The sequence below is a fragment of the Poecilia latipinna genome, unplaced genomic scaffold (genome assembly GCF_001443285.1).
Source record: "Poecilia latipinna isolate Pla-1442-1.1 unplaced genomic scaffold, P_latipinna-1.0 Scaffold571, whole genome shotgun sequence".
Lineage (NCBI taxonomy): Eukaryota > Metazoa > Chordata > Actinopteri > Cyprinodontiformes > Poeciliidae > Poecilia > Poecilia latipinna.
This window is the reverse complement of record NW_015113187.1, coordinates 224,643-246,963: the sequence shown is the minus strand read 5'-3', so window position 1 is coordinate 246,963 and position 22,321 is coordinate 224,643. Positions and strand designations below refer to the sequence as shown.

The 22,321-nt window shown below is 41.7% G+C and overlaps 1 protein-coding gene across 3 annotated transcripts in view; it reads right to left on the bottom strand.

Moving 5' to 3' along the window:
• The window catches only part of rerea (arginine-glutamic acid dipeptide (RE) repeats a), a 210,382-nt gene that overhangs the window by 57,174 nt on the left and 130,887 nt on the right, over positions 1-22,321 (bottom strand). For all 3 annotated transcript variants that reach the window (XM_015041844.1, XM_015041843.1, XM_015041842.1), the window contains exons 4-6: positions 8,019-8,124; positions 5,790-5,886; positions 4,198-4,302 (exon numbers count right to left, since the gene is read on the bottom strand). In XM_015041844.1, coding sequence (XP_014897330.1) covers positions 4,198-4,302; positions 5,790-5,886; positions 8,019-8,124 — 308 coding nt within the window. The remainder of the gene's footprint in view (positions 1-4,197; positions 4,303-5,789; positions 5,887-8,018; positions 8,125-22,321) is intronic.

The following is a 22,321-nucleotide window of genomic DNA, read 5'->3' as shown; positions in this document are numbered from 1 at the left end:
TAATCTGTCTTTCCACTCACTTTACTTTGCCACTGCAAAATAATGTTTTTGTTTTTAAATCAAGTAAAGAACTTTGAACTGCCCTGTTGCTGAAATGGACTTTACCAATACTCTTGCCTTGCCTTCAAACTATACAAAGATTATGCACAAACAGGGGATTAAAAAATATTGGATGCCTCATTATTAAATAGTTTTCTTAAAAAATGCTCATATCAACATCCACTGTATTTTATCTAACCAAAGACAGAAAATGATTTAAATTGAGGTAAAGAACAAAAAGGCAAAAGTTTAGGACAATTACACTAACACTTCGTTTCTATTCAACATAACGGCACAGACTATTTTGTCTGTTTTTGTTATAAAATTGGCCCATACAACCGACCCATACCGCACCATTCCTGGGCCTCCTCTGGTTGTAGGTCCATAGTACCGTGGTACAGTACGGTTAGGACGGCGCTACAGGTGTCACGCAACATAACCCATGGACTGGGAGTCAGAAAAATGAGACCAATTAATGCTGTGGTGCCCAAAGTCGGTCCTGGACGGCCGGCATCCGGCACGTTTTAGTTCTCTCCCTGGTGGTAGAAACAACCTTTTCAGCATGTTAATGTTCTTCTTAGGCCTTCTAATGAGCCATCATTGGATCGTTAAACCAGGGAGGGAACCAAAACATGCAGGATGCCGGCCCTCGAGGACCCACTTTGGGCACCACTGAATTAATGCATCAGGCATTTGGGTTAACCACACCTGCCAAGAGAAAATCCAACTGGAGACGCTCTCCTGAATAAGCCGGACCATAAGATGGCATACTACCTTAAAGTGTGCCATCTTATGATGCCTGCAGCGACCTGCTCCATACCACTTTGTGGACATGCAGCATACTTGGTTAGTTCTTCTGGTCAAATACTTCAGGTGGAACACGTCAATCTCAGAAAAGTTTGCTTCACTCCTTAACTTTAGCTGTGAGACATACGAGCGGTTTCTTCCATATTCAGCCCTTTTCAAGCCACCCACAGCATCTCAAGCAGATCGAGATTTAGGGCTTTGATTCACCTCAGGACTTTCCGTGTCATAATTCTCAGCCGGTCTCTCGGTGGATTTACTAGAACGTTTTGGGTCATTGTCATGTTGAAGGGTCCAGTTCCAGTTTAACTTCCAATTTATTTACCGATGGTCTCAGATTTTCCTCATGCACCATCTGATACACATCAGCTGCAAATTCAAAAGAGAGCAACACACGTAGCAAAAGCCTGGATTTTACCACCCATGTCTGAAAAGGTTGGGCTGCTATTCAAACCACTCAGTAAATTTGCTCTGCAGCTAGACACCACATGTTTGGCAAAAGGACTGCACAATATATTAAGAATATTGTGCCATGGAAAAGTATCTGTTCCACTACTAATGACTTTTTAAGATTCACTGAAATGTTTCAGATCAAACTAATTCTTAATGTCAGACAAAGATAATTACTGCGGGTGATTTTTTTTTGCCCACTCTCGAATTGTTGTCACACGGCAGGGTTTTTGAGCCCTGAATGGCATGTGACAGTACCTCAATTGTGTTTAAGTCCAGGCTTTGACTACACCACTACAAACCTTTTTGTTTTTCAAGGCTTTCAGAGATGGATTTGCTGGTGTGGTTTGGATTATCGTCCTGCTGCATAAACCAACTGCGCCTGAGCTTAAGGTCACAAACTGAGGGTCAATTGTTCTCTTACAGATTTTTATTTATTTATTTTTGTTATAAAGCAGAATTCAGGGTTCAGTCAATTACAGTGAGACATTCAGGGCCCAAAGCAGCCCTAGATCATCTCTCTATAGAAGAATTTTCAAAAATGTTTATTTTACACCAAAGGTTTCTTGTTTTTTTCTTCATGATTATTTTCCAAAAAGTCTTGGGAATCATCCACGTTTTATTTTCCCCTATTTTTCTTTTTGGCATGAGATGGACCTTTTATCCACTGCTTTTTATTTTTTTTTATTTTTTTCATAAATCTCTCCAGAGATGGAAGCAGACATTTACCAGGTTGCTTTATGACATCCTGGATGAATTGCTAAAGAGCTTTCAGAGTGATTTTGGGAGACTGAAGTTGAATTCAACATCAAATGAGCTCATTTTTCCAGTCCCAGCAAGCAGCATGTTGGAAGTAGTTAAACTAATTTTTATAAAAAATACGACCACACTTTAACTAAAAGGAGAAGAGAAAACAGAGGAAACACTTAAGACAATAAAATCCACAAAATCTGCGTTTTCACCGCACAAAACCTGAGGTAGGGAACAAATATGCAAAAAACAAAGATCCCAGCAACAAAAAAGACAATCCATCAGCATTTTATGGTTTTGCAATTTTTTTCTCTTTCCTTTTTTTTGTATGTTCTTGCTGTAATGTGACACAATGCGCTTTGAAAACAGAAGAAAAAGATTAGTGATTAAAACCTGGTGCATAATTTAACTAATCTAATCAATGCCAAAACAATTTAGAAGCCACGGGGGTTTCCCCAGTTTATTTCCCATAATTACACTGCATGAGGATCAGTCTTTGTTTACTGATAAGATTATCAACGTAATGAGCAGAGGGTATCGTTGGAGTATGTAACCACAGACGAATAAGGCGGAGGGATGTAAAATAAAAATGACTTCTAATGCCCTGAATGTGTTGGAGGATTAGTAGCAGAACGTTGAAACAGTTTGTCCAACAGTGTGCAACCTGCTTTTTTTAATAAATACTGGAAACATCAGCAACTCTGCTTTCACATTTTAGCTTAAGTCCATCAACTACATGCATATAGGAAGTTATTTACACAAATGGAAAACTAAAGACGTAGTTTAGTAAAAGCCTCAAAGTTAAAAAAAAATATTTCAAACTTAATTTCTGAAATTTTATTTTTATGTTAAACTAAATCTCATTGTTCTTGATTTACTTTCCCTTATCAATATCTTATAAAGACTTTCAAGTTTAATTTTTTTTTTTTTTTTACCTTTTTAGCTTAAGAATAGTATAAAATACCTCAGTTGGCCAAGTAGAACCACTGGATGATTGCGTATGAGAAAATTATTTGTGACAAAGTAAAAAATAAACTAATTATGTTACATTTCTTTATTGTTTTGACATTTATTTTAAGAAGAAACATAAAACATTTAAGAAGGAAAACTTTCAGCTTATGTTGTCTTGATTTATTTGTTTGGTTTTTTTTAAGACACAGTAAAATCTACCCGGTGCCTTTCCAAAGTCCTTATAACTCAAACTTTTTCCCTCAATTTTATCACATTATCACCACAAACTTCAGCGTGGAATTAAACCAACACAAAGCGGCGCATACATCGAAAGTGGAAAGAAAAGCATAAGTGGTATTTAAAATTTTTTAAAAAAAAAAAAAAAAAAAAAAAAAAATTTAAAAGCGCTCTGTGCACATCTGGAGTCTTAAAGTCTTGTTCATTCCTCTTTGCAAAAATAACCCAAACTCAGTCGGCACAGACACAGAGCGACTTTTCCAGTTCAGCCACACATTTTCAACGGGATTTGGGTCTGAGCTTTCAGTGGCTCATTCTAACAAGAACATGCTTTGATCCACGGCGTTCTGTTCCAGTTATGGATCTATTTTTATTGTAGTCGCCGGAGGGTGAAAGTCTGCCTCAGTCTGAAGTCTTTTGTGGCCTCTAAGAGGTTTTTCTTCCAGGACCTCCGTGTAATTTAGCTACATCAATCTTCACTAAAACTCAGCATCTTTTTCTTCTCTGTCCCTTCTGAAGAAAAAGCATCCTGCACAGCATGATGCAGCCACCACCATACGTCATTGTGAAAACAGTGTGTTCAGAAAAAGGTGCAGTGTTGGTTTATAGTGGCATGTTTCTACAGGTTGGCCAAAGAAGTTCAGTTCTGAACCAGGACGATTGTCGCGTCCCCTACACCGCAAACAGGACTTAATATTATTTTCTTCCACCAAGGGGTTTCTTCTTACCACTTTTCCAAATTGATCAGATTTGTCAAAAATCCTCCAGAGTTACAATTTCATAACCTTAACATGCTACTTTTTGTCCATCTGTTTAGCAAAATCTCATTAAAGAGCTTGAAAAGTTAGCTTGGAGTTATAACATGACAGCATTTGAAATTGTTCAAGGGGCTTTTCAAGGTACTGGATGAGGAATCCATTCTAGCTCATCAGTCGGGGTAAACAGACGGCACCGGCAGCAGCTCACCTGGTCTCTGGGTTGTATCCCAGGATGTAGAAAAAGGAGTCGATCCGGGCTTTGAACTCCCGGGCAGCAAAAATGTCAGAGAAATGGGAAATGTTGCATTTCCCCCTGCAGGACAGAAGACAAAACTTCTTAAGACACGAACAGTGACATGACAACAACAAGCCTGAGCAGAGGAATCTGGAATTAAAAGCTTTTTGGGTTTTTAATTATTTGAGGGTAAAAAAAAAAAAAAAAATCCAGGCAGCAGGTTTCTATTGTCATTCAGTGACTGCTGACTTGTGATGAGGCATCAGACTGCGCGCTGAAACCGTAAACATCAGCTCAACATGTCTGCTTCAACCCAGCGCCTGCTGCTGAGGTGTTGGAGACAGACGCCACAGAGATCTAGAGAGATTTTCAACCTGCCTGCACCCCCACCACCCAAAACCCCAACCCTCCACAATGAGCAGGAGGAGCAGGAGGGGAGGGGGGCGAGGCTCTGACCACATCTTGATACCATTTCCCGTTTCCAGCGCCCTGGTGTCTGACTCTATCAAAATAACAGACATCACACGCATGCGGGGCTCTGCTGCCACGCACAGAAACAGCATCTTCCTCTCCCCGAAAAGATTAAAGGGCGCTAAAGCGAGCCGACTTCGGAGAGCTGCGGCATTACAGCATCCCGCTGGAATTCCCTCCCGTTTATCTAAAGCCTGGAGAATAAGTCAAATCAAAGGGAGCTCTGTGTAGGAGAGGTTGCAGCTAATTTTCCCTGAAATCAGTGGTTTCTGGAAGACATGGCTTTACTGCTCACACATGGTTCTGGTTGGAGAGGAAAAGGGGGGGCGGTGGAGTGGGTAAAGGAAAGAAGGGGCGAAGAGACGAAGGCGGGGACAAAAAGTGCTTTTTTTTTTTTTTTTTGACTGCGCCTGCACGCATTGTTGCTGACGTTAAGGAGAGGCGGCCAATGCTGCACCGCAGAGCAGCAGACAGGTGCGTCTCTGCGAGTTTGATGCTGAGGCACATTAAAAGGAGGAGTTATTGTGTCTATCTTCACACATCTTGTGAATTTAATAACCCTTTAAGTGGTAATTACATGGATTTTTACCTGCTCAGTGTTGCAAACCAGCAGCATCATCATTTTACTGCTTGCAAAATAGAAATCTGGGTATTTATTACAGGACTGTGAACTGGAGAGGCCAAGGGATTACATTCAGGTTGTTCTCATCTTAAAATACAACTAATGTAGTTTAGCTCTAATCAAAAAGTGTATTTTATTTTTTTGATGCAAGAAGTTTTTCTCCCAAGATTATAATATATATGTGTGTGAAAATCTAAATGGGTAACAATCACAGTATATCGACAAAAAGAAGGTTAAGCATGTGAACCTAATGGACACCAGAGGGCGCCATTAAAAAGTGCCTCAAATGTTTCTGTAAAACTGGCACAAGACAAAACAAGGGAGCTAAATTATCCAACATTTAAGATTATACATTTAGAGTATCTCACATCTGTTATTTAAAACGTCAGGCAGACGGCTGAGATTAAACACACCTCATACAGTTTAAACAAATCCAGGGAGCTGTGATTACAAAGCACCGCACTGTTTGTACCTGAGAGCAGCAGCATGATATGTGTCCACGTAGTCGGAGATGAAGAGCTCTCGACTCCTGACCACCGGGTCTGTGATGACCAGCTCGCGACCAGAATCTGCAGGAAGGGAGACATGAATGACATGAATCTTCTGTAAACCCGTCGCTTCACCACAAAGAAGCAACAAACACCGACTACTTCCATCTCTTTCGTCTCATTCATGAGGTCATGAGCACAGGTTTCATGTACGCAGCTCCACATTTCGCCGCCTCGATACAGTCGACCTTCACGCTTGCTGAAGTGACCTTGGCGCAAGCCGACACAGATCTGGTCGAGAGCCGTGGTACGCTGGGGCCACCCCGCTCCGGCCTTATGACCACAACTCTGAAAAATCCAGCTCTCCTGGCTGCAGGGACAGACTGATAACAGCGGCGTGCTGTGCTGAGCTGAGGCAAAAGCTTTCAGGGTTTTTAATGGTCGATATTGATTTCAGGTTTTCTTTAAGGTTGGATTCTTAGTGGAGCTCCATTTTCTTTCTGATTGCTGATTACATGGTCATATTATTGGTTCTTTGATAGTAACACTTTTTATTCTGTTTTTATTAATGCTATTATCTAGTTTATTGCATTTTTAAGCTAATGCACATTTTTACTGTTTTACCTTGAATGACTGCTTTGCCAAGTTTTACATTATTTTTCTGGCTTAATAATATTTTAATTTAAGATTTTCTGCTTCCTTACATTCTGTTCCTTGGCTTTTAACTTCTACAAAACACGTTGGCTTACATTGAGGATAAAAACAGCTCTATGAATAAAATCTAACCAAACAATTAAATATATTAATATATCGCTATTTTATCTGCTGATCTCAAGTCAGAGCCAATGACAGAGTTCCTATACATGTTTTCATTTCAAAATTTCTATTTCTTAGGCTAAAATGTCTAGAATTTTTTTTCCATTAGTTTTTATTCTAGTGCAAAATATTCACTTTGAACTGCAGGGACACTAATCTTTCCTTAAGGTTTCAAGGCGAAACACACAATAAAAACTGAACAATATATCATTAATAAATGTGAGTATGTGCAACATTCATACTTCTGGAGAATGCTTGGAATGCAGTATGTGTTGGCTAATATAATCGAAAGGTCAAGGGGTCGCACCTTGAATGATGTTGCGATATTCAGCCTGTTTAATGGGTTTCACAGCAGAAGATGCTCAGACCAACTATCAGACTACAGTCCTCAGAGTGCTGAAGGCCACAGAGAGGCCTGGGAGCACGGGTAGGTCAAAAACCACAACAACAACCAGTCAAGAGTTATGTGAAGAAAAGATCACAAACGTCATGTAAGTCAATGTTAAAGCCACTTCATGTATTAAGAATTATTAGATACTGGTCCTTTAGAAAACTGTAGTTGAGAGAGAAAAATGTAAAAACATTTTTCTGACTGTATAGAAACTCTGTGATCAAGTGAAAAACTTTCCTTCGCTGACTGATTCATATTTGCACAGCAGCTTTAAATTTGTGATCAAGTCTGATCATATCTTAGACTGAAACATTCTTTTTACAATGTACACAGTGAGGCAAACGGGGTGAGAACAGATGAGTTATTTTGTAATTTATTTTATCCTAAAGAAAGTTTAACAACAGACTTAAAATATATTACAGTATCATTATTGCAATGTGTTCTCATTTTGGGGCAGTGACAATACAATGGAAATGGTTTATGGTTACAGCTAATGATGTTTAACTTAGCTGTGATATCTTTAAACACAGCTTAGCAATGTAAATGTGTTGTTAAGGTTTATCCACATATCCATGCTTCCTTCCAGTCCTCAGATTTGATACCGAGCAGCAAACTGTCCTTGACACGGCCCGTGTTCCTGTGGATGTGTATGTGTGAGAGCATGATGAGTCCTCTGGCGCTGACGGTGTCGAGAGTGCGTGTGCTCAAGGGCCACATGACACCGCGGGTTATTAACACTTGACAGTAACGCTGTCTGGCCTGAGGGAGTGTTACCCAGGGAACAGCACGGATCCACGCCATCGGCTTGGCTGCCTGGGATAGTGTCATCTGGTTTCTGTTTGAGATGCAATTCACAGCCAGCTCTCAGACTGGGGGGAGCACAGACAAGCATGTGTGTGTGTGTGTGTGTGTGTGTGTGTGTGTGAGGCTGGCGATGCGCGGAGATAAGGGTATCTATTTTTGTGCCTGGTGTGGATGTGTCGAAGAGCCCGCGACCCGCTCTCACCGTTCTCATTGTTGCGATCCTGCACCAGGTGCTGGTACACAGAGTCGGGCACCTCCGACTGGCGGTAGTACCATTTCACATTCATCAGCAGATGGTCCCGTTTACTCTGAAACACACACAGAGAGGGAGAGAGAGAGAGTGAGTGAGCAGGAGACACGGAAAGCTTCCACAGCAAGATAAACAGACATCATTTTGTTTGATTACAACGTCACAGGCTGGCCTTTTTGGCAAGCGGCGACTCTGTGCAGATGCATTGTTCATGACTAAAGCAGAGACGCCAAGAAGCCTGCAGAGACACAGAGTCAATTAAAAAGGGATTGCGGGGCATTTAGAGATTTAATTAGGTAAACAGTGATGGAGGGAGGAAAAGGGTGGATCACTAATTTTTTTTTTTATTTCACCTTATGATTAAAAAAATAATTTTTCAACAATCTTTTGAGCTCTTTCTTAGAGCATATGCTTTCTATAGTTTCCACTTCATTTTCTTATTGCTGCCACCAACTGGGCACTTCATTAAGCGCAAGTCAGAAAGTTACTGTAATCTATTGTTTGGCCAGCAAGTGGCAGCACTAAGGCAATAAAAGAGCCTTTTCAAGCCAAAGGGAATTTAAAAAAAAAAAAAAAAAAAAAAAAAAAAAAAGAAAAAAGCAGAGACATGATGAAGGAAAGAGAAGGGTGGGAGGGGAAGAGTTTGCACAGAAATCATAAAATCCGAGGCCCATGCTGAGGTGAAGGATGAAAAGGGCAAAACACTGTTTTCATTTCATGAAATGAAACATTTATTGTGCCTTCATATTAAGCCTAAAAGAGCGTCACAGTTGCTTAAGAGAGCACCAGGAGAGGCTGCTCTCGACTGGGTGCAGGAATGCGACACAGTCCCATTGGCCCGAGCCGTCTTCATTACAGATTCGACTGCGGCGCGTCGAGCAAACACACCGAGACACCTGCACTACCTGCAGACAGAGGAGGAAAATATGCAGCGGGGTAAAAGGTTACGGTAATCAAAGCCAGACGCTTAACATCCGCCCTCTCCGTGTCCGAGTATGTGAGCGTGAGGTCAGAGCAAAGATATTTAAAGCCTACATTGTTATGCTCTGTCACCGAGGGAGGAGATGGAGCGCACAGGCAGCCAAGCAAATCATCACCTCCCTGAAACCTCGAGCCCACCTCTGCTCTATCCGTATTCTCCTTTACTTCTCACTACAGCCTCCAACACATCTTCATTTTATTTCCTCTTGTTTTTTTTTTTTTCTCCCACTCTCTGCAGTTCCTGAGCGGGGAGGGGAGCGAATAAGTGAGCCTGGACGTGTTAAACAGCAGCTGGCATGCAGTCAGTCAGCTGCATTTACTGCTCTGGATGATTACAGGAGCATGCACGCCACATTGTGCAGCCACACACAGACTCTTCTTGTGATTCAACAGAGACCCAAACTGATGGAGTGAGACAAGAAGCTCCCCCCCACGTCCCCGCTGCACCCCCACGCCCCCAAAGCACACAGGCACACTGTGTGTGAAGAAATCTGTGCAGTGACGTCATCTCCCAGCAGTCAGCCAGCCTCGTCTTATCCACACGGTTTTCGCCTTCTAGGACTAACAGCAGAACGAGTCGTTATCTGGAGCTTATGCATATTTAATTACTTAAAGAGACTGTAAATGCTACCTGAGCGACATTCTCTGCTACGGAAATCAGAGTGCAAAGGCAGGCTTGTTCTGTTTTTGCTTTTTTTTTTTTTTGGTTCTTAAAGAACCCAAAAAAAAAAAAAAAGTCAGACTAAAGACAACCCGGGGTGGAAAAACAAAAACAGCTTCCCAATGATGATTTCATTTATCAAGAATTGCGCTTCTCAGACTATCCAAACCAATCTGGTCCAAGCTGAAAATGTAATAGCCCATTAAACCTAATAACTAAAGACAACAACTTCCATTAAGTGTTTGGACTAAACGGCAAGGAGGCTTTTTTTATTTTTTTGTTTTTGAGGAAATGTGGCACGCTGTCCTTTGCAGAGTTGTTTTAGTTGAGCCATATGAGAGGGCTCTGAGAACGAGTGGATGATTTAAGGTCCAGACTTTGAGACTAGCTTTGAGTCTTTGTTATTCTAGCCCTGTACATCTACTTTAGATGCCATTTTAGTCTGGAGACTTTTATCTTGTCTAAGTATGAACTCTGACATTCACTGAGGTCAGCGAGGCCTTTCGCGCCCTCCTGGATGAGTCATCTTTGCGATCTTGGAGTAATTTTGGTAGCAAGGTTCACCACTGTTACTCTCATTGTTGCTCACCAGAGTCTTGAAGTATTAGAAATAGCTTCATAAGCTTTCATAGTTTGAGCGAAAGGAGATGTTTCTTTGGATCTGGACAGGATGTGTTGCTTTATGAGTTGTTTTTTTTTTAACCCTACTTTGTTTTCAAAAAGGTTCTATTTAAGGGATTTCTTCATTATGCATGTCAGTCAGTCAGTAATCAGGCCTGGGTGTAGGCAGTGACGTTATGATTAATTACACTCAATCCATCATTTTACAAGGGAGGTAATTATATTTTCACATCGGGTCAGGTTGGCTAGGGGTTTTCCCCTTAAAAGAAAAAAAAACAACAAAAAAAAACGAGGTTATCTTTGATGTTGAATTTGTTTGACATCTGAGTGTGACAAAAAGAGCAAAAAGCATGAGAACACCCTTTTTTGTGCCACTGTACAACGAGTAGAAACATACAAGCACATTCACAGGGTTAATCTAAACTTACAAAAAGCAGATACCAAATGTTACTTCCACTATAATCAGCGTCTTTGTCACTGCAAGAGTAGCTGCCACTCACCAGAACAGATTGCTGCTATGAAGCAGCGTTAAGCCCTCTCAGGCAAAAAAAAAAAAAAAAAAAAAGGGGGAGGGGGTGAAAGCCGAGAGAAAGGCGGAGAGTGCGCAACATATGGAGCACGTAGTGGGAGTCGAGCACAGCGTTCAATTATCGCAATTCTATAAACATGCTGGTTGGAAAAAATGAGTAGATAATGCAAGGAGAAAATGAAGCGAGATGACAGACAGTTCGGGGCCCGGCGAACAGAACTACTAGTTGCATTGTCTGGGTTTTGGCTAAGCCTGCCACGGAAAATGACAGAGCGAGAACATACGACAACCACAATGCTGAATTGATTAGAGACATTCCGTGCTGCCCCGTAGAGAGTTGAGGATGGCTGAGCCTCGCACAATGTCAGACATCTTTGTCTGTCCTGCCAGAGGCTAAACACAGCGCTGCCCTCCCTCCACACAGGCCATTCCACACAAGGAATGCTTCTGCACAAGGGCCAGGAACCTTCCTAGCTCGCTATCGAGAGGAAGAAATAAAACAAAAAGGGAGAATGTGGAAACAACTGGAGGTGATAAAAAAAGGGGCAAAGTAAGGAGAGACAAAGTAGCTGGATTAGGATAGGAGTAGTATGACCATCTCATTTCCTTCAGATGTTAAATGAAAGCCGTCCTCCTACTGCTTTACTGAAACCCCCCAGGGTACAAAGCTACCCCTTTATTCACTGAGGTGATATAAATCTGACAGTCATGCTTTGGGGGATGAATACAATGGCAACCCCTCCCTCCAGTGGCTCAGACTGGCCTGTGGCGTTCTTCGGCTTACCCATCAGACAGGGATTACGGCACAGGAGAGCCATTCCTCAGAGGGTAAACATGACGAGGTTTAAATATATACTCGGTCTGTCAAAATTTCTTCTGTAGCAAAACAAACAAACAATGCATTCACCTCGGTGTTCCCAGCAGCCAAGACAAACCCGAGAAGTGTATGAGCCAGTTAATTCTGCCTCTGACTGGCTAAAGGTGGCTGGCCCCATAGGTCCATAATGGCTGCGCAGTGTTCTTTGTGTGGCCGCATGTGTGTGCAGTCAACTCTGGAGCCAGGGCCCCTGAATGCAGCCACAATACTACAAAGATGGGGAGTAAAAGGGGGTGTGCAGGGGTCAGCCTTTATAAGTGCTGTCTCTACATGTGAAAAGAACCAGCTAGGTCATTTGATGAGGGGTGAGAGGGGGGAGCTACAGATGTATACACTTAAAAAGATGGACTGAGAGAAGTATGGATTCAGGTTTAAAGAACAAGTGAATGATGGTGATTTTTTTCATAGCAAAACACATTCCAGTTAGTGTTTTTATTTTTATAGAGCCAACGAAGCAGCTGGAGCTACAGATTTATGGGCAAAATTATTCGCACAGATCAAAACTGTTGGTGAAAATAACTCGTTTATTTTAGCTGAACATTCATATAATCACATCCACTGAATTTCTGCACCTTACTTTATTAAAATAGAGCTGTATTTAGGTTTTTAAAAACTAAAATAAGACTGAATATGGCTGTGCAGATGGATGAATTAAGCGTATAGGCGATGGGCCAATGGTTGCATTGATTATTTTATGGATGGATACAAATCCTGCACAACAGATAATACAGTTTGGAAATACAAGTACTATGCCGTGCTAAATTTTCTGTACGTCTCTTAGAAAATGTAGACCCCTCCCTCAACTCTGAGATTCTGAAATAGCTTCAAACATTTCCAAATCCAGCAAGCTCCATGACAGCTTAAAGCCCAGACACGAATTACAACACAGCAAGTTTGCTTTAATAGGTTCAGCCTACCTGCTGAAAAACTGAGCTCAAAAAGTCGCAGCTTGAATGAACAGCCTACGTAGAAAATACTGATTCCTTTAAAAGCGGTTTCTATATCTGTGAGCTTCCTCTGACTTTATTCCTAAATACCAAATGATGCCGAAGACAGCTAACTTTAAATATTCACTCTAAAGAGTGTTTCAGCCTTTGTTTTCTGTAAACACTGAACTGATACTGAAAATTGCTAACCTTAAGTGTTCTTCAATCGGCAACATCCATAAGACCAAAGTATGAATGTTGCATTCACAGATGTGTGATTTGGACTATTCACCGGCGGCTGTGGAAACACTACTCTTTCTGTTTTATGATTGATTATTTTTAGGGATGCACCGATACCCGATATTTATATTACCGTTATGGCTGAAAACTAATATTTACCAATATTATCAAATATATTTAACAGCCCTTTCAAACACCATTAAAAACAGCCACACAGCTGACATTTCCCCTACAATCACACTGCATCACTATCACATAACCAAACAAATACCACACAATCAACCTCCTTCCCCTCTTGAAAAACACACACAGTTTGTTAAACATTGGTTGTTAAGATCAGCCCAGTTTTATTTATCAGGCCGATACCATCATGTTAAAATATGACTAACATACCAATGTCATTGCTATGACATGCATGTAACATGCATCCCTTTTTTTACATTCTGGTTTTAACATGCAGACAATGAAAAACAGTGCAATCCAGAGTTGGCCACATGTAAACCAGATGTTGCAACTAAAAAGTTGCCCAGTTCAGGTTCAATGTGGACAGTTTCTACCCAAATTCTGGGATGGATCACATATTGAGGATCCCCTTATCTCATGACATTCTCTGGGTGAAGTGGAGGAATCAAAGGTTGCGTTGGGATTTGTCATCCTGGCTGCTGTCATAATGTTGTGCCAACTCTAAATACCTGCAAGTTTCTCTCAAATTTGCTGAAACTTGCATTCACTTTACTGCCATCCTGTCAATTACAAGCCATAAGCTTAGACTCTGATGCCAGATTCCTCCTGCTCTCAGCACCTTACTAATGGGGCTTTGCTTTAAACAAAACCAGATCCTCCTGCTTCCACACGACAGCCTCAGCAGTGCACCTTGTTAACAGGAAACCTCTGTTTATTTTCTGCGCTTTCCAAACACTCTCCTCTTCCTCTGCCAAGTCTTTTAGTGACCCACCGCCTCCACAGTCAGCGCACACACTTCCCGTAACATTGGTGACAACGGCAGCCGGGCTCTATGGCTTCCTTCAAGAGGTGGCAACCAGGAGTGAGGAAGCCGAGATAGATCTCAAACTTGCAGACAAAGGAGATGGCGCAGAGCGAGGCGAGGCGGGAGGAAAGAAGGGGGAGGAGGTCAAACAGACAAGAGCGGCAGCAGAGACTGGATGTTAGGAAGGAATGCCAAGCAGTTCGACTCTGCTAGGAGGCTGCAGAGCTAACAGCGTAGTTAGCTAATGCCTCAGGGGTAGGGGAGCATTTGGTATGTTAGATCAGGGCTGGTGGCTGTGTGACAGCGACACCGGGCTCAAAATGGCTGGAAGGGTGGCGTGGGGGAATGTTCACCTTGCCTGTCGCTAGAGAAGAGCAGGCAAGACCGAAGAACAAAAGGCTGATTGAGGCATTTGGAGGCAGAGATGAGATCTGGGAGGACTAATCTGCTGCTCCAACATGATAAGATTAGAGAAGGGAGGGCAGGAAAAGCTGGCTGGGAAGATCACACATATACTTGTATAAACACGCACACAGTAAGATGATGGATCTGATTGGAAAGGTTTCCCCCCCCTCCCTCATTTTCTCCTAGTCTCACCGAGACGGAGCGATGTGCCAGCACACCAGTGCTCAATAAGCACTTCCATCTGGACGACAGAACTCCAGCACGCGCTCCAAAAACCTGTGTATGTGTGGCAAAGTATACTGGCTGGATACAAAGGATCTGCTGCGGTCATACAATCTCCAACATCTCAGTGACTGACAAGGGAGATTGTTTTTCAGGACAGATCACAAACTAACAGTGTGAAGACGTCCTTAAAGATTTTGCTTTCTTGTCACTTTTAGTTGTTTTAGATCCAACTAATTCTAATGTTGAACAAATCTTTGCAATTTTTTTAATTCAGCTACAGTGGAGGGTTCTCAGCATCTACTGAATTAAAGTTTCTGATTGTTTAGCTGTTTTAGAGGACCCATCTCTGGGCTTTTCAATGTTGAATGACCCAAGTTTGCTTGAGCTTTGGGTCATAACTTAATGAGCAGAGATTTTCCGTCAGAACTGTTTGCTAGAGAGCAAAATGTATTAAACCATCCAGGTCCTGAAGCAGCAAAGCAACCCCAGACCATCTCACCACCACCCTGTTTGACTCTAGGTTTAAATGGTTTCACTTTTGTCTCACCTAGGTACAGACTATTTTCTCAAAAGTCCTGGGGATCATCAGGCCGATTTTTTGGCCGATTTTTTGGCCTTGCCTGGAACTCTCCATAGACACTGTTTTTGCAGGAGGATCTGGTTAGCCGAGTCTTTCTTATTGTTGAAATACAAATACTGACCATAACTGAGGCTTGCAGTGCTTTAGATGTTGTTCTTGGTTCTTCTGTAACATCCTGCATCAGTCACTAACTCACTCTTGCTGTAATTTTGTAAGGCTAACCACTCCTGGGAAGGTTCACCACTGTTCTTTGGTTCTCATTGTGGTTTGCTGGAGTCCCAAAGCCTTAGAAATGGTTTCTAACCCTTTCCAGACTGGTAGTTGTCAGTGACTTTGTTCTCGTCTGTTCATGAATTTCTTCAGATCAAAACATGATGTGTTTTCTCTAAGTTTTTCTTAAGCCTACGTTTTGTCTGGCAGGTTCTTTTAAAGTAAATCTGCAGTTGACAAAATGAAAATTCAAAATAAATCTGTAATTGGGGAAAACATTGTTTGTATGGAGTGTGTATACACGCAAACCAAGGAGATCAGAGAAAGTATCATTCATTTCCTAACCCTGCAGTGGAGTGGTGCCGGTTGGGTGTAAGCGGTAAACTTACACAGGATCAGTCTGTCAGAGCCAGCGGCAGCACAGTCTGACTCCTATCCTTATTGGGTTTCAATCTACACTCTTTGCTACCTATTGCCTCCTGGGTCTTCTTCTTTGAGGCATGTATAATAACACTAAACAAATGCTGATTACAATGTTTGAGAGGGAGGACTGTGCACAAGCTGCTTCCCTGCCTGGCAGCAAGAACAAATGGAGAGAGTGTGGGAGGAGGAGGCAGAGAGGAGGTGAGGTGAGACCCAGCTGTGGTGGCGCTGCTGGCAGGACCTCTGCGCCGCGTCTACACAGGGGTCTCTCTCTCTCTCTCTTCTTTTTTTTTTTTTTTTTTTTGGCTTGACCTGTTTGGATATTAAATCGGCACCCTCTGCTTTGAACACACTGAGCCCATCTGTCAGCCCAGGTCCATATTGGATTGGATGAGCATTAGCTGAGTCAAAGTGGGCAGATTTACTCGTTTCTCTTTGTGTATGTTGGGTGAGTGCTTTTTAGGCGTGAGCGCCCATCCCTGACTTAAATCCAACCTCCCCCAGTCCTGGACCCCAGAAGACAAACATAAAATACTTTGACTGACTCACTAGCTGCTTTACTGTGCAAATTAATGACAGGCAGCAACACATCTGAGAACATTAACAGGTCCTGGTCTCATCCAGACAAAAGACAGATAGAGGAGAGGAGTAGAGGGGAAAAAGACGAGGGGGGTTGAGTCACATGAAATTCACAGATGATACTAATTAAGACTTCAGGGCTGAGGGCCGCTAATGGCGGATCGTACAGGCAACAACAGGCCCCCTTTACACAGTGGAGGGTCACAAGCCCAGCACATGACTGCTCCATCTGAGGTCTAACACATTGCTCCACTCCATTTTAGGAACAAAGAGGGCTAATTGGAGCCGTATTTGTTTAATCTCCCCTTTTATATAAATGCTTCCCAAAGGCAGAGGCAGCATGACGAATCCATCGAGCTGACCATGGTGCTTTCCCTTCCAGACACCGTGAACAGCAGTGAGAATTGAGAACACTAATGTTGACTACTCGCTTCATGAAAAAGCTACGCTGCGTCCAACTCAAATATTTGTCTTTGCCTCCAACACACTTCTGCCACAGGGCAGTTTTTAGCCAAGAAACTCAAGAAGAGCTAAGTGGTGGTAAAGAGAGCAGCACTGTTTCAGGCAGAAGGAGAGGTCTTATGAAGAATATACTCTGGAGGAATTACCTGAAGGACAATTATAGGTCCATCCGGGACCTGAAGAAACATTTGTGGTGATTTAGTCTAAATTTGAATGCAGTACTTAACAAAGGTTTGTGCTACAGCTACAAACTTTAATGTCTTTTTACTGGGATTTTATGTAACAGACCAACACCAAGGAGCATGTAATAGTCAAGTTTGTTTAACACGCAGGGCTAATTTTCACTGTATGAACCGCATCCAGTCTTTTGCAGTGCACTCGTAGAGACTGAGAATTTTATCCATTCATTTTAGCAAAACAGGTCAGATTAGATGGAGAGTAAATGTTCATATGAATTTAAAAGTTTTGCCAGAGATTCTCAGTTAAATTGAGGTCTGGACTTTGCATTCTTTGATACAAACCACGTCATTATGTTCCTGGCAGTCCATTTAGGTTCGCTATCCTGTCGGAAACTGAACCTCACATTTTTTTGCGACCAACAGGTTTTTCTGTAAAAATGATCCTCCGTTAGCTTCATCTATCCTCCTATAATCTCTGATCAGCTTCCACACGTCCCAACTGAACATCCCCCCCACCTTGTTTCACAGTAGGCATGAAATGGTCTCCACTGTTAGCTGTCTCACACGAAGCATTTTGGCAAGAGGTCAATAAGTTTAATTGGATTATGTCAAACGTCAAGTACATTTTCTTGTGTACATTTTCAGAGTTACAATAAACTATTAGGCTCTTCTTGGATTAATGATATTCCTACCCAGCATGTACTGGTAGACTTGCACTTATGATAGAAGCTGGAATGATATCGAAGTCATATTGGAGTTTCCATTGTCTTCACAACTATTTTGTTGGTCTTTTCCATTAAATTCCCAAGAAAACAAGTAAGAAGTTTGTGGGTTTTAATGTGACAAAAAGTGTACAGCTTAAGGTTTTCTTACGCCATAGCGCATTCGTCAGCGTAAATGTGCATGTGTATGACCCAAGACTTGTCTGGTCCGAGGATCATACTGATGAGTCAGAACAGCAGCCTAAAATGTGGTTTAATGCTAACATTAAAATATTGATGTACTTTGTGTTGCTCAGCTGTTTAACCACTTGGCGTTTTATGATCATAGAGTGAGAAGGTAATGAGAATTCCTTTGAACACTATCTGGTCCACTGCAGCAAAGCAAAGCTCACAGGGAAGAGTGTGCAGGAAGGATGTCAGCTTGTGCATTTGTGTGTGTGAGTCTGCATGGATTTACCATATTGGATGTCTGCCCAGGCAGATAATCCAAAACCCTCTTGTGTGTACGACCACCAGTGGCAGTCCCGAGAAAGCTGAAGCAAAGATAGAGCTGTGTGCTGATTGAGTGCTGTGAAGAATGGCTGGAAATGAGAAGGTTTGCTTTAGGCAATGCTAATCAATGTCTCACCTTAGTGTAATTGACACGGGGACACACACACACACACACACACATACACACACACACACCTTTTTAACTGACGGGCTTAAGTGTAGGTTTTCGGAGCGATGTGTGTGAAGGGCGGAAAGGTTGAGTGTGCAAAGGAATGAGTCAAAAAAGGTTTTCGTGGTTTGAGAGAGATGATAAGAACTGGTGGCAAAGGAGTACGTGTGCATGTTTATGTGAGCAGGAAAGCATCGGTATGCATTATCTTAGTGCAGGTGTGAGGCCATCAGAGGACTGTCTGGAGGGAGCAGGCTGGTTACTGGTAACATGTTATCTCAAGGTCTGAAATAGTTACAGTTTCAAAAACTTCTAAAACTTTCAGGAATGTCCCTGATAAGACCTGTTGTTAGCGCTGCACAGATCAAACAGAGATCAAAATCAGCAGATTTTCTGTCGATCTGCATGATTGACGGTTGATGGGGCTGGATGATATCGCTGCAAAACATCAAAATATAGAAGGGTTTCATATTAGTTGATACCCACAATTATTGAGTATTTTCTTATTTTAAATATCTGAAATAATACCATACAAGTGACCTGATATTTCATGCATTCTCCGGTTTTCTCTCAGGTTGTTGTACTTATTTTCTACTTTTACTCAACACCACATGGTGAAACTGAAACATAAGTTACTCAACAGTCTGTTGCTAGGTAACCAAAGCGTGAGTTAGTTAGTTAATATGATGCCACCAACCTTGCTTAGCAGCTAATGTATTTCCTCTGCCTACATCCCCCCAGAATGCCATGCGATTCTGGTTCGGAGTATAGTGGCATTATTGAATATTCTGTCTGACGTACTTATTATTGCTATTGCAATGTTGTTAGTGATTTATTGACCAGCATTAACAAATAATACTAACAAATTTGTTCTGTCATCCCAATTCTTTCAACGCATCAAAATCATCTTTGTCACTCAAACTCATCTAAAAAAAAACACATCTGATGCGCTTTTTTTGAGTTTGTTAGGGATACATACTTGACATAAAAACAGGGATCTTCTAATTCCTTCTTTTTCCAATAGATTCAAAGCTACATCCCATCAAGGAAGAAGAACCGATGTTTCTCTTTTGTGTAATTCAACTTTTAAAAAATGATTCAGTCAAAGTCGATAACCCAAACTTAAAAGAAAACTGGAAATCAGGCAGAAAAAGGGGCACACAGCTTTTTGGAGTACATTTATGATCCCCCCCCCCGCCTAACAACACAGATGTCAAAGCTAATTTCCGCAAACATGCACGCAAATACAAACACGGACACCCAGGAGGAAGAGGAGTGGAGATAACTAGCTTCAGATAGAGAAAAATAAAAAGGAGGATGGGTAGTGCAAAGCATGCAAACACAGATCTTAACGGCACGTGTGAAACTGGACAGACGACATTACACACTGCCTTGAAGAAAACGCGAGCTTGAACATTTGTGATTGTACTGTTTTTATCTGCTTCTAAAGATAACCATCTCTCAGTCCATCTCACCCTTCCTCTATCCGCGTCTGAAGGTGACCTCGCCTGTCTGTCCGTCTCCAGTGATGACACTGGCCGTATCAGTAATACATCATGTAAGCTGTGTATCAGCCAGATGCTGCTTGAGCTGAGCAGTGGGTGGTCTGTCAAGCACGCTCGGGTTGTACAATATGCAAATAATCACATGCAAATTACCTGCCTCAGAGTGTGACAGTATATCAGCAAAAGATGCAAATGAAACACGCTAGTCGATGATTGTCTGAAGATTTAAAGAGGTTGCGGGGCCCTTTTAACCGAAACACAGTTAAAATGGCACTCAGAGAAGCTGCGGTATGAACTCTGGAGAAGACCTGGACTGCGCACACACACGCACACACACATGGACACAGAGGCCAGAAGCTTAGAGCAGCCTCCTGCTGTGCAGCAACAAGAGGTGTATTGTAGACGACACAGCTGCAATAACAAGGCTGGCTCAGTTCTGGAGCGAGATGGGCTGCGCGACCCTCAGACTACAGCGCCGATGATTAAGGACGAGGTTAAGCGCGAGCCAGGAAACCACGTTTGTAAAATGTGTAAACTGATAATAAATTTTAAGTCACAGTGATAAAACATTTTACTTCCCTAAATGTGGAGCGAGTATAAAACCGGTGTAAATTCTCACTCTGCAAGGTCATGGTATTTCTAAGTGCGTCAATAAAAGAAAATGGACTCCCGTCCTCGTTTCTCGGAAATCTTTTATCCTGTCATCGAAAGGCCTCTCCGGTTCGGATTATGGACTGAGAGTTATTGACAGGACATGTTAACAATGAGGCTAATGGGTGATTAAAACCATAGAAATCTTTAAGATGAAAGCTAAAAAAAAAAAAAAAAAGAAAAAAGAAAAAACAACGGGGGGAGAAGAAGAGGTGTCCTGTTTCTTTTCAAACAGGTGTAGCTGAGTTTCTATATATACAAAAGATTCAATGTCGTTTATTTTAAAAGAGGAAATAAATCAAGAGATACAGTTCCCTGAAAGTACTCATGCCCCTTGAACTTTTCACGTTTTGTCATGTTACAACCACTATTTTATATGGCAGACATACAAAGTAGTAAGTAAATGGAAGGAAAATGCTTCCCAAATAATCTGTAAAAGTGCAGGCTTTTAATAGCTTTTCAAAATTTCATCCCATCAGCCCTCTTTACACTGACACCCATGAATAAAATCCATGTTTTAGAGGTCGCCTAATCAGGGAACACAGTCACGGATTTGTTTAAACCACGGTCGGGTTTCATTTAAACATCTCATTGGGCACCGCTTCATCCTGCAGCCCCTTTTAGTCTGATACCCCAAGAGAAAATCTGGTGTAATTGTGGGAAAAGCTGCTTCTGCCATGTATTAATTTAAACTCTGAGCTGTTTTCCTTCCATGTTACACTCATGCACTTTGTGTTGGTTTATCACATAACATTCCAATAAAGTACATTAAAGGTTGTGGCTCCAACATGACAAAATGGAGAAAAGTCATGTTTGCTTACGATAAACAAATGTGTGAATATCTATAAAAATATGTAAGAACATAAAAATACTACAATAAAAAGCTTGGATAAAATAACTTCAAGATAAGCTGATAAGCTGATATTTAATCAGGGTAAAAAATGGTAGTAAAAGAGGAAGGGCGTACCAATGTATAAATTATTAATATTAGAGCAGGCGAAGCAACAGACGAATCCTTCTGTATTTACTGAGCAGATGCGCTGTGAATACTACACAAGAAGCTGCAGATATTCTAGCTGTAGTGCATTAAAATTCCATCTGTCGAGCTCAATGCTTTTGTAGTATATTCAGCCAGATAAGGTGTTTTTTTTTTTAAAAAAAAAAAAAAAAAAAGGTCTACATGTTGCATTGAAACAGTGAACGCATGTTTTCAGCCGGGCCAATCTAAACGCAGCCCCAGCGCTGCAGACTTCCCAAACTGTAAAACCATAAAAACACAAATGGTTAAGTAAACAATTCCTCACTAATTGTGAACAAGAGGGAAACAGTGGAGCAGTGATGAACAGTGTGTGTAAAACACGGTGGTTATCGTTCACACACCCACACGCACGCACACACACACACACACACACAAGGCAGGGAGCACCCACAGAGACGAGAGAGCGAGACAAAGAGGTTGAACAGCACACAAACATCTCGACTCGGTGCAACCCGTGCACATCAAAGCCTTCTCCGCCCATTTATCTGTGCCTGCCTGTAAATCAAAAAGCGTTCTTTCAACATGCAAACACACGCGTACGCGCACACACACTTGCAAACTGACTGCATTTGCTTTGTGCAGCAGCAGCAACATTGTCCAGGATGGGGTAGGTGAGGTAAAGATTTTCCTGCAGACAAAGACATTGAGTGTTTTCTTCAAAAAGCTCTAGTAGGAGATGAGAAGTCAGTTTGTAATTAAGATCAGATTTAAAAAAAAAAAAAAAAAAAAAAAAAAGCATCAGTTCTTTCAGGGGACAGCCAAAAACAAACACCCCAAAACAAACACCCACA